The 13,067-nt window shown below is 45.2% G+C and overlaps 1 protein-coding gene across 3 annotated transcripts in view; it reads left to right on the top strand.

The window, feature by feature from the left end:
- The window catches only part of phc3 (polyhomeotic homolog 3 (Drosophila)), a 156,188-nt gene that overhangs the window by 130,547 nt on the left and 12,574 nt on the right, over window positions 1–13,067 (top strand). For all 3 annotated transcript variants that reach the window (XM_059992214.1, XM_059992194.1, XM_059992204.1), the window contains one exon: window positions 4,015–4,165. In XM_059992214.1, coding sequence (XP_059848197.1) covers window positions 4,015–4,165 — 151 coding nt within the window. The remainder of the gene's footprint in view (window positions 1–4,014; window positions 4,166–13,067) is intronic.

The raw sequence follows: 13,067 nt of genomic DNA, 5'->3' as shown, positions 1-13,067 counted from the left end.
ATATTACAGAAATTGCTGATCTGGGTTTTTTACACAGAGCAGTCTCGCGAGTTTACAGAGAATGGAGTGAAAAAACAAAAAAATCCAGTGAGCAAGAGTTCTGTGGGTGAAAACACCTTGCTAATTAGAGAGGTCAGAGGAGAATGGTTCAAGCTGACAGGAAGACGACAGTAACTCAAATAACCACACGTTACAAGTGATGTGCAGAACAGCATCTATGAATGCACAGCACATCAAAACTTGAACTGAATGGGTTACAGCAGCGGAAGATCATGAACGTACACTCAGCGGCCACTTTATTACAAACAGTAGATACAGGAGGTATAACCCTCCCTGCACTCACTCACTCACTCGCACACACACGTACACACACACGTACACACACATGCAGTGGAGCTGGTGAAGAGCGCAACAGTGAGAAAGCCATCATATCGTAGCAGTCAACTCAGTTAATGAATTGAATTGAATTGACTTTATTTCTTACATCCTTCACGTACATGAGGAGTAAAAATCTTAGGGGGCATCTACATCTAAATGTACAATGTGCAATCATAGTAATTTATAATAAACAGAACAGTCATTATAATTTAGAGTACACTCAAATCAGCGTGAGTTAATCAGTCTGATGGCCTGGTGGAAGAAACTTCCCGCTGTTGGTCCTGGCTTTTATGCTGCGGTACCACTTCCCGGATGATAGCAGCTGGAATAGGTTGTGGTTGGGGTGACTCGGGTACCCAATGATCCTACACTTCTGTCCTTGTAAATGTCCGGAATCATGCAAAGTGCACAACTAAAGATGCACTGGGCTGTCTGCACCACTCTGCAGAGTCCTGCAACTACGGGAGGTACAGTTCCCATACCAAGCAGTGATGCAGCCAGTCAGGATGCTCTCAGTTGTGTCCCCTGTAGAAAGGCCTTAGGATTTGGGGGCCCATACCAACTTCCTCAGCTGTCTGAAGTGAAAGAGGCACTGTTGTGACTTCTTCCTCCACACAGCTGGTGTGTAAGACCAAGCGAAGTCCTTGGTGATGTGGATGCGGAGGAACTTGAAGCTGTTTACCCTCTCAACCCGAGATCTATTGAGGTCAACAGACTGTCTCCATTCCTCCTGTAATCCACAACCAACTCCTTTGTTTTTGCAACATTGAGGGAGAGATTGTTTTCTTGGCACCACTCTGTCGGAGAGATGACTTCTTCCCTGTAGGCTACCTTGTTACTGTTTGGGAGTAGGCCAATCAAAGTAGTGTCGTTGGCAAATTTAATTAGCAGATTAGAGCTGTGGGTGGCGACACAGTCATGAGTCTACAGGGAGTAAAGGAGGGGACTTAGTACACAGCCCTGAAGGGCTCCTGTGTTAAGAGTCAGAGGGCTGGAGATGAGGGAGCCCACTCTTACCAACTGCCAGCGATCTGACAGGAAGTCCAGGATCCAGCTACACAAGGCAGGGTCAAGGCCGAGGTATCTGTGCTTCTTGTTGAGCATGGAAGGAACTGTGGTGTTGAATGCTGAACTGTAGTCCAAGAACAGCATTCTCACGTAAGCATTCTTCTTCTCCAGATGTGTAAAGATGGTATGTAGAGTAGTGGCTATTGCGTCATCTGTCAGTTGGTTGTGTCGGTAGGGGAATTGTAGGGGGGTCGAATTGTAGTGGGAAGATTTTCAAAAGTTTAACTACATGAACTTGCAGAGTGAGTTATCAACTTGCTTAATGTTCACTGGCTTTTTTTAGTTGGTTGATTTACAATGTTGTAGAGGTAGAGGAGAATTATTCCTTCGTAAGAGCACATGCAGCCACAGAAAAGACATTGTTATTCCTTTCTCTGAGTCCAGGCTGTCTATTGCACATTTTTAACTTTGTGCTTCAACGCGAGAATATAGATGTGAGGCAGACTGCAGGAGTGGAACAGATTTTTGTTTTAAATAAATGGATTATTGAACAGACTGAAAGGAAAATAATTTCCTCACTTGGCAATGGTGACTACATAAAACAGGCATAGCTTGTTTTCAAACTTGTGCTTAATATCTGCAGGCTGACCTACATGTGTCAGTCTCAATCATTCTGAGTCCAAAATGTTGCCAAAAGATGTGATGAAAGCAATCTCTATCAGATTGGCAGATCTACCAAGCTTTCTAACATGCCCAGAACCTTGAAAATCATCCAGCATTTCTTTTGAAGCTCTGTGGGGAGAAAATAAATCGAGTGCAAAGTTAATTATGATGGAGTTCTTTCCACTTGGCATCTCTGCACAGAATATACAGTCAGACAGAGGGAGCGGTTCTGGTGTCGATATTACAGGTTCCGTTTTATTGATTCATTGCCAAGACAAACTGTGTTACCCTGTATAAATCCTGTCACAAACTGAACTAAACCAAACATTATGATCTGAAATATGATCAGGCACAAACACGGAAATATGCAGTGGAATTCCGGAATCATTGCAAGGCTGCTTTAGTGGTCAGAAAACAAAAGTTATGCTTTCAGTAAAGTTTCTTGGAACTTGCTAACTCCTGACATCTGGAGTGCTATGTCATATCAAAAGCTTTGCCTCTAATTTATTTTTGATTGTTCCATCTGTGATGAATGAACAAAATTCTCCAAAAGTTTTAGTCTGCCCCGAGAGGAGGTGGAGCCAAAAAAGGAGCATAAACTCATGTATGGATTAGTATCAGTACCTCATGGAAAATTGGATTCATGTTGGAATGTGCAAGTGGTTCAGGAAGATATGATGTACACTCAGTGACGATTTTATTAAGTACCTCCTGTACCTAATAAAGTGGCCACTGTGAGAAAAAGGTAAATTATAAACTGATTGATGTAGACGTACAATATGATGGGAGATTTGGTTGATTTGCATTGAAGCACGAAAGGGGACTTCTGTGGATGTCTGCAAGAAAATGAATCTCAGGGTAGTATATGCTGGCATATATGTATTTTGACCATAAATTTTCATTGAACTTTGAACTTGAACAGTGCTCAATCTGCTGAGTTCCTCAGCAGATCATGTGTTGCTCCAGATGCCAGCATCTGCAGTCTCTTGTGTCTCCAAAAGCAACTTGAGCGCCACTCACATCTTAAGTACTTTTTATTTATAATTATTCTTTTGCATTTCTCTTTACTTTGCATCTTCAACGTCAATTTTGTTTATCTCTCTGCAGCTGCAGACTGTTCCCAACAAATCTCTCCAAATCTATGTCTAAGTATTTTGGTGAAGCAGCCTAAATCATGTTCAAACATTGGAAATGCTGAAAAGTTCAAGTTTACTATCATTCAGCTGTACACATGTATACAACCAAATGAGACAACATTCCTTCAGATCAAGGTGCACAACACAGTATATACTGTATAGCTCACACACAACATATAAAGTAATATTACTACAGATTAACAAATAATAAGATGCAGTTACAATACAACTTTAAGAGTAAAACAGTACAATGCTACAAAGGATCCACAGACAGAAAATTCAACAGTGGTGTGCAGAAGAGCATCTCTGAATGCGCAACATGTTGAACTATGAAATAGATGGACTGCAGGAGCAGAAGACCATAAACACACACTCAGTGGCCACTTTATTAGATACCTTCTGTATCTAGTAAAGTGGCCACTGAGTGTAAATTAAAAACTATTAAAATATTTAAGTAAACTCAAGCAATTAAAAGTAATCTATTTTGTTAAATTTTCTGTACACCTGGACTCCTTTCAATGTTCATAGAATATTAAGCCAATCTTTTAACCAAATCCAAATTCAATTGAATCCTTCCTTCCACTTTCACCTACATGCCTATCTAAGAATCTGTTAAGCCTTCCTACGAATGTCTTCATCACCAGCTGTCAGTGTTTCTCATTCAATTTCAGCTTGTGCAGCAATTTATAAAAATGGTTTCTGTGTCCTCTTTTTGACTTCTCACTATGTTCTATAGGGATTTCGCTACACTTTCCTGTTCTTCTGCTCCGTATAAACTAATGTGTTACTTCTCTGTAGCAATTATTTCCCACCTCCTCCTCTCCTCCAGGTACAATGTAGGCTGCAGCAGGCGGATGGGGCTTTTTAAGTCTGACAAGAGCTCACGGTGGAACAGAAAGCCGGAGCCTCATGTGTTCAGTCGACGGGGGCGGAGAGCCAGCATTCTTGAAGGAGCGTCAGGAGACCACTTTATGAGACAGGTACGAGGGATGTGAGAACTACAAGTGCCAGCTCAATGCTTTGTTACACTTCTGGGTTAGTTAATGTTGCTTGAGTACAAAGCCAAGTGGGGATCAATAATATCCATGCCCAGTTGTAATGGAACATATTGCAATATGGTTTTACTTATAACACCATAAGAGATAGGAGCAGAAATAGGCCTATTATTATCCCCATTGACCCCCGCCATTCTCCTGCCTTCTTCCCCTAACCTTTGAACCCCTTACTAATCAGGAAATATCAATCTCCACTTTAAATATACCTAGTGACTCCACAGCTGTCTGTGGCAATGAATTCCACGGATTCACTGTCTTCTGACTGAAGAAATTCCTCCTCATCTCTATTCTAAAGGGATATTTTTGTTTAACAAAGCTTGTGCCCTCTGGTCCTAGACTCCCCACTACAGGAAGCATCTTCTCCACATCCACCCTATATAAGCCTTTCAATATTCAATGTTTCAATGAAATCTGTCCTCATTCTTCTAAACTCCAGGGAGTATAGGCCCAGAGCCATCAAACACTCCTCCGAATCATTCCCGTGAGCTTCCTCTGGCCCCTCTCCAACGCCAGCATATCCTTGCTTAGATAGGGGGCGCAAAACTACTCATAATAAGTCATTCATGATAGTCTGGAATCAGGATAGAGGAACGTCCATTTAGAACAGAGATGAGGAGGAATTTTTTTAGCTGGAGGGTGGTGAATCTGGAATTCATTGCCACAGACACTGTGGAGGTCAAGCCATCAGGTATAATTAAAGTGGATTTTGATCAGTTTTTGATGAATAAGGGCGTCAAGGGTTATGGGAAGAAGGCAGGAGAATAGGGCTGAGAGGGATAATAAATCAGCTATGATCAAATGGCAGAGCAGACTCAATGGGCTGAATGGCCTAATTCTACTTTTATGGTCTTGTGAGATTACCAGCAATAACAACATAAAAGATAATTTTGTCCTAAAAGGGTTATTACAACTTCATAGATGCATAAAGTCACAAATGCATAAACACACTCAGTCTTTGCCCAGGGAGAGAGAATCAAAAAATAGATGGTATAGGTTTAAGGCCAAAGGGAAATGATTTCAAAGGGACCTGAGAGGCAACTTCTTCGCACAGAATGTGGTTGGTACGTGGAATGAGCTACCAGAGGAAGTGCTCGAGGCAAATACAATAATGGATAGGAAAGGATTATTGGGATTCAGACCAACAATGGGTTAGTACCCAGGGCATATTCAAAACCCGGACTCCAGCACCATCACTGCATGTTCCAACAGCCATGGATTCACCCTGGCCGTCGATCTCAGCTGCCCCAGCAACCCAGGGCATATTGAAAACCCGGACTCCAGCGCCATCACCGCAGGTTCCAACAGCCATGGATTTTCCCTGGTCGTCGATCTTGGCTGTCCCAGCAACCCAGGGCATATTGAAAACCCGGACTCCAGCACCATCAATGCGGGTTCCAGCAACCATGGACAGTTTCAAAGCGATTGCACAACCACCGACTGCGACTCCAGCCTTGAACTCCAGGCCGGGTCTTCACATGCTGCGATTGTGACTCCTGTCTCCCCTTCCCCCACCACCACTCTGAAATCCCCTTTCCCTTAGATCCCATCGTCAGCTCCTGGGCCCTCAGAGGCTCCGTCTTCCTCTCACCCCAACTCTTCCCTCTCCACTGACACTACCAGGCTCCCTCTCCCCTCTAATCCCATCTCTCATCCGTGCCGGGTCTTTACCATTCCCTCCGACCTTCAAGTCTCTAAGGCAGAGCGCTCTGTCCTCAGTAAGGGCCTCACCTTTGTCTCCCTTCGCCCACACCTCAGCGAGTTCTGCATACGCCACGACACTGAACTCTTCCGCCGGCTCCGTCTCCGAGCTTACTTCTTTGACAAGGACTTTCCTACCCCCACTGATGACCCTTTCTCCCGTCTTCAACCCTCCTCCTCTTCATGGACACCCCGCTCTGGTCTTCTGCCTGCTCTGGATCTCTTTATTGCTAATTGCCGACAGGACATCAACCATCTTGACTTCACCACACCCTGTTCCAATTCCAACCTAACTCTTTCTGAACACTCTGCTCTCCGCTCCCTCTGCACCAATCCCAACCTCACTATAAAACCTGCTGATAAGGGGGGAGCTGTTGTTGTCTGGCGTACTGACCTCTACCTGGCTGAGGCGCAGTGACAACCCTCTGATACCTTCTCTTATTTACCCCTTGATCATGACCCCACTAAGGAACACCAGGGCATTGTCTCCTATACCATCACCAACCTTATCAGCTCTGGGGATCTCCCATCCACTGCCACCAACCTCATAGTTCCCACACCCTGCACTTCTTGTTTCTACCTCCTACCCAAGATCCACAAACCTGCCTGTCCAGGTAGACCTATTGTCTCAGCTTGCTCCTGCCCCACTGAACTCATTTCTGCATACCTTGCCACTGTCTTATCCCCCCTTGTTCAATCTCTTCTCACCTACGTTCGTGACACTTCTCATGCTTTGAATTTTTTGAATGATTTTAAGTTCCCTGGTCCCCACCGCCTTATTTTCACCATGGACGTCCAGTCCCTATATACCTCCATCCCCCACCTGGATGGTCTCAAAGCTCTTCGCTTCTTTTCGGATTCCAGACCTAACCAATTCCCCTCTACCACCACTCTCCTGTGTCTAGTGGAATTAGTTCTTACTCTCAATAATTTCTCCTCTGGCTCCTCCCACTTCCTCCAAACCAAGGGTGTAGCCATGGGCACCCATATGGATCCCAGTTATTCCTGCCTTTTTGTTGGCTTTGTGGAACAGTCCATGTTCCAAGTCTATACGGGTATCCGTCCCCCTCTTTTCCTTCGCTACATCGATGACTGCATTGGCGCTGCCTCCTGCACACATGCTAAGCTTGTTGACTTCATTAACTTTGGCTCCAGCTTTCACCCTGCCCTCAAATTTACCTGGTCCATTTCCGCCACCTCCCTCCCTTTCTTGATCTTTCTGTCTCCATCTCTGGAGACGGCTTATCTACTGATGATTACTATAAGCCTACAGACTCTCACAGCTACCTGGACTATTCCTCTTCCCACCCTGTCTCTTGCAAAAATGCTATCCCCTTCTCACAATTCCTCCGTCTCCGCCGCATCTGCTCTCAGGATGAGGCTTTTCATTCCAGGATGAAGGAGATGTCTTCCTTTTTTAAACAAAGGGGCTTCCCCTCTCCCACCATCAACTCTGCTCTCAATCACATCTCTCCCATTTCCCGCACATCTGCCCTCACCCCATCCGCCTACCACCCCACTCGGGATAGGGTTCCCCTTGTCCTCACTTACCACCCCACCAGCCTCCAGGTCCAATGTATAATTCTCCGTAACTTCTGCCACCTCTAACGGGATCCCACTACCAAGCACATCTTTCCCTCCACCTCCCCTTCTGCTTTCCGCAGGGATCATTCTCTGTGATTCCCTTGTCCACTCGTTCCCCCCCCCCCATCCCCCATCCCTTCCCACCGATCTCCCTCCTGGCACTTCTCCTTGTAAGGAGAACAAGTGCTACACCTGCCCTTGCACTTCCTCCCTCACCACCATTCAGGGCCCCAGACAGTCCTTCCAGGTGAGGCGACATTTCACCTGTGAGTCGGCTGGTATGGTATACTACGTCTGGTGCTCCGGGTGTGGCCTTTTATATAGGTGAGAGATTTTATATATAAAATCCCACCAATTTTATATATAGTGGTGAGACCCAACGCAGACTGGGAGACCGTTTCGCTGAACACCTACGCTTGGTCCGCCAGAGAAAGCAGGATCTCCCAGTGGCCACACATTTTAATTCCACATCCCATTCCCATTCTGATATGTCTATCCATGGCCTCCTCTACTGTCAAAATTAATCCAAACTCAGGTTGGAGGAACAACACCTTATATACCTGCTGGGTAGCCTCCAACCTGATGGCATGAACATTGACTTCTCTAACTTCCATTAATTCCCCCTCCCCTTCTTACCCCATCCCTGACATATTTAGTTGTTTGCCTGTTCTCCATCTCCCTGTGGTGCTTCCCCCTCCCCTTTCTTTCTCCCGAGGCCTCCCATCCCATGATTCTTTCTTTTCTCCAGCTCTATATCCCTTTTGCCAATCACCTTTCCAGCTCTCAGCTTCACCCCACCCCCTCCGGTCTTCTTCTATCATTTCGCATTTTCCCCTCCCCCCACTACTTTCAAATCTCTTACTATCTTTCCTTTCAGTTAGTGCTGACGAAGGGTCTCAGCGCAAAACGTCAACAGTGCTTCTCCTTATAGATCCTTATAGATGCTGCCTAGCCTGCTGTGTTCCACCAGCATTTTGTGTGTGTTGTTTGAATTTCCAGCATCTGAAGATATCCTATGGGTAAATGAGACTAGTGTGAAATATAAACATAGAAACATAGAAAACCTACAGCATAATACAGGCTGTTCGACCCGCAATGCTCTGCTGAACATGTACTTACTTTAGGAATTACCTCGGTATACCCATAGCCCTCTATTGTTCGCAAACTCCATGTACCTATCTAGGAGTCTCTTAAAAGACCCTATTGTATCCACCTCCCCCACTGTCGTTAGCAGTCCACACACTCACCACTCTACATAAAAAACTTACCCATTACACCTCCTCTGTACCTACTTCCAAGCACCTTAAAACTGTACCCTCTCATGTTATCCATTTCAGCCCTGGGAAAAAGCCTCTGACTATCTACATGATCAATACCTCTCATCAACTTGTACAGCTCTATCAGGTCACCATCTTCTGTTGCTCCAAGGAGAAAGAGCTGAGTTCACTCAACTTATTCTCGTAAGGCATGCTCTCCAATCCAGACAACATCCTTGTCAATCTCCTCTGCACCCTTTGTATAGTTTCCACATCCTACCTTTAGTGAAGTGACCAGAACTGAGCAGAGTACTCCAAGTGGAATCTGACCAGGGTCCTATATAACTGCAACATTACCTCTCGGCTCTTGAACTCAGTCCCACGGTTGATGAAGGCCATTGCACTGTATGCCTTCTTAACCACACAGTCAACCTGTGTAGCCACTTGGAGTGTCCTATGGACTCAGACCTCAAGATCCCTCTGATCCTCAACACTGCCAAGTCTTACCATTAATACCACATTCTGCCATCATATTTGACCTACCAAAATGAACCATCTCACACTTATCTGGGTTGAACTCTATCTGCCTCTTCTCAGCCCAGTTTTGCTCTGAATTGATGTCCCGCTGTAACGTCTGACAGTCCTTCACAATACAATCTTTGTGTCATCAGCAAATATAGTAACCCATTCCACCACTTCCTCATGCAGGTCATTTATAAAAATCACAAAGAGAAGTGGTACCAGAACAGATCCCTGAGGCACACTACTGGTCACAAGCCTCCATGAGACCCATATGACCCATCTACAATCACCCTTGGCCTTCTCTGTGCAAGCCAGTTCTGGATTCACAAAGCAAGGTCTCCTTGGATCTCATGCCTACTTACTTTCTAAATAAGCCTTGCATGGGGTGCCTTATCAAATGTCTTGCTGAAATCCATATACACTACATCTACTGCTCTACCTTCATCAATGTGCTTAGTCACATCCTCAAAAAATTCAATCAGACTCGTAAGGCACAACCTGCCTTTGACAAAGCCATGCTGACTATTCCTTATCATATTATGCCTCTCCAAATGTTCATAAACCCTGCATCTCAGGATCTTCTCCATCAACTTACCAACCACTCACTGGTCTATAATTTTCTGGGCTATCCCTACTCCCTTTCTTGAATAAGGGAACAACATTTGTAACCCTCCAATCTTCCAGAACCTCTAATTTCATGGATGATGCCAGAATGATCATTGCCAGAAGCTCAGCAATCTCCTCCCTCACTCTCCACAGTAGTCTGGGGTATATCTCATCCAGTCCCAGTGATTTATCCAACTTGATGCTTTCCAAAAATTGCAGCACATCCACTTTCTTAATGTCTATATGCTCAAGCTTTCAGTCCGCTATAAGTCATTCCTACAATCGCCAAGGTCCTTTTCTGTAACGAATACTGAAGCAAAGTACTCATTAAGTACCTCTGCTACCTCCTCCAGTTCTATGCACACTTTTCCACTGTCATCCCTGATTGGTCTTATTCTTTCACATCTTATCCTCTTGCTCTTCACATACTTGTAGAATGCCTTGGGGTTTTCCTTAATCCTGCTCACCATGGCCTTTTGATGGCTCTTTCTCACTCTCGTAATTTCATTCTTAAGCACCTCCTGCTAGCCTTATACTTTTTCAGATCTCTATCTAATTACCTAGTTTTTTGAACCCTTCATAAGCTTTTCTTCTTGACTAGATTTTCAACTGCCTTTGTACACCACGGTACCTGTACCCTACTATCCTTTCTCTGTCTCATTGGAACATACCTATGCAGAACACCATGCAAATACCCCCTGAACATTTGCCACATTTCTGCCATATATTTCCCTGAGAACATATGCTCCCAATTTATGATTCCAAGCTCCTGCCTGATAGCTTCATATTTCCCCTTACTCAAACACTTTCCTAACTGTCCTGTCCTGTCCCTCTCCAATGCTATGGCAAAGGAGATAGAATTGTGATCACTATCCCCAATATGCTCTCCCACTGAGAGACCTGACACCTGACCAGGTTCACTTTCAAATACCAGATCAAGTACAGCTTCTTCCCTTGTAAGGCTTATGTACATACTGTGTCAGGAAGCTTTCCTAAACATACCTAACAAACTTCACTCCATTTAAATCCCTTGCTCTAGGGAGATATCTTTGGGAAATTTTGGGAATTTGGGAAATTAAAATCCCCCATCATGACAACCCTGTTATTACAGAATCTGTCTCCCTATCTGCTCCTTGGTGTCGCTGTTACTATTGGGTGGTCTATAAAAACACACAGTAGAGTTATGACCCCTTCCTGTTTACAGCTTCCACCCACAGAGACTCAGTAGATAATCTCTCCATGACTTCCTCCTTTATTGCAGCAGTGGCATGATCTCTGATCAGCAGTGCCACACCTCCACCTCTTTTGCCTCCCTCCCTGTCCTTTCTGAAATATCTAAAACCTGGTACTATAAGTAGCCATTCTTGCCTCTGAGCCATCCACGTCTTTGTAATGGCCACAACATCATAGCTCCAAGTACTTATCCATGCTCTAAGCTCATCCTGACGAAGGGTCTCAGCCCGAAATGTCAACAGTGCTTCTCCTATAGATGCAGCCTGGCCTGCTGTGTTCCACAGCATTTTGTGTGTGTTGTCTAAGCTCATCCGCCTTGTTCATGATACTCCTTGCACTGAAATAGAGACATCTTAAACCATGAGTCTGAACGCATCCCTTCTCCATCACCTGCCTATTCTCCTTCTGACACTGCCTGCAAACTTTCTCTGTTCATGAGCCAACCACCCCTTCCTCCGTCTCTTCAGTCCGGTTCCCAACCCACATCAATTCTAGTTTAAACTCTCCCCAATAGCCTTAGCAAACCTCCCTGCCAGAATATTGGTCTCCCTGGGATTCAAGTGCGACCCGTCCTTTTTGTACAGATCATGCCTAATCCAAAAGAGGTCCCAATGATCCAGAAATCTGAATCCCTGCCCCCTGCTCCAATCCCTCAGCCATGTATTTATCTTCCACCTCACTCTATTCCTATACTAACTGTTGCGTGGCATAGGCAGTAAGTCTGAGATTACTACTTTTGAGGTTCTGCTTCTCAGCTTCTTTCCCAACTCCCTGTAGTCTGTTTTCAGTACCTCTTCCCTTTCTTACCTATGTCGTTGGTACCAAAATGTATCACGACCTCTGGCTGTTCAGCTTCTCACTTCCGGATATCATGGACATGATCAGAAGCATCCCAGACCCTGGCACCTGGGAGGCAGACTACCATCTGTTTCTTCCCCACGTCCACAGAATTGCCTGTTTGACCCCCTAACTATAGAGTCCCCTATCTCTGCTGCCATCCTCTTCCTTTCCCTACCCTTCTATGTCAGAGATACGGCCACTGTTGCTTCCCCAGGTAGGTCATTTCCCACCCCCCCCAACAGTACTCAAACAGGAGTACTTATTGTTAAGGGGGACAGCCACAGGGGTACTCTCTAGGATTTAGCTATTGCCCTTCCCTCTCCTGACTGTTACCCCCTTATGTGTCTCTCGAGGCCCTGATATGACTACTTGCCTATGGCCCTTCTCTATCACCTCCTCACTCTCCCTGACCAGACAAAGGTCATCAAGCTGCATCTCCAGTTCCCTATTCTGGTCCCTACGGAGCTGCAGCTTGACACACCTGGTGCAGATGGGAGGCTGGGAGTCTCCTGGACATCCCACATCTGACACCTAGTGCAGAACACCGGCTTTGCAGACATACTTCCTAATCCTATTCTTCACAAGTAACTTAATCTCACTTCAACCCGTTATCTCCAAAGCCCCAATGTGCCAAACCCCTCCTGCTCTGTCTCCCTCTACCTCGTGCCCGCTCTATAATGCTGTCTTCTTTTTAAATTCTTCTGCTGGTCTAACTCGCTGACGTCCACGCGCCTGCACAGTCATGCCTCATAAGGTTGACTTTAGCACACTGGTTGAGCACCAAAGCTGGTGCAGTCTTTCAATGATTCTATTATGGACTTATTATGCCCTCAAGTAAATGAATCTCACGGCTGTATATGGTAAACATTAACAGAATGTACTTTGTTAATAAGTTTTCTTTGAACTTTGAAATCATGAGGGGTATAATAAGATGGATTCATCTTCTTCTTGAGCTCTTATCTCCCAGCGTAGCATAGGCCATAGATGACCTGTTAGCGTTATCAATGTTTCTGTAATCCACTCTACAGGGGGTTGGCCTGCACAGTTTCACTAGAGCCCTTTTGGCTGCCTTACCCATTCCACCTCTC

The sequence above is a fragment of the Hypanus sabinus genome, chromosome 2 (assembly GCF_030144855.1).
Source record: "Hypanus sabinus isolate sHypSab1 chromosome 2, sHypSab1.hap1, whole genome shotgun sequence".
NCBI lineage: Eukaryota > Metazoa > Chordata > Chondrichthyes > Myliobatiformes > Dasyatidae > Hypanus > Hypanus sabinus.
Note: the sequence above shows the minus strand (reverse complement) of the source record. Positions and strands in the feature narration are given on the sequence as shown.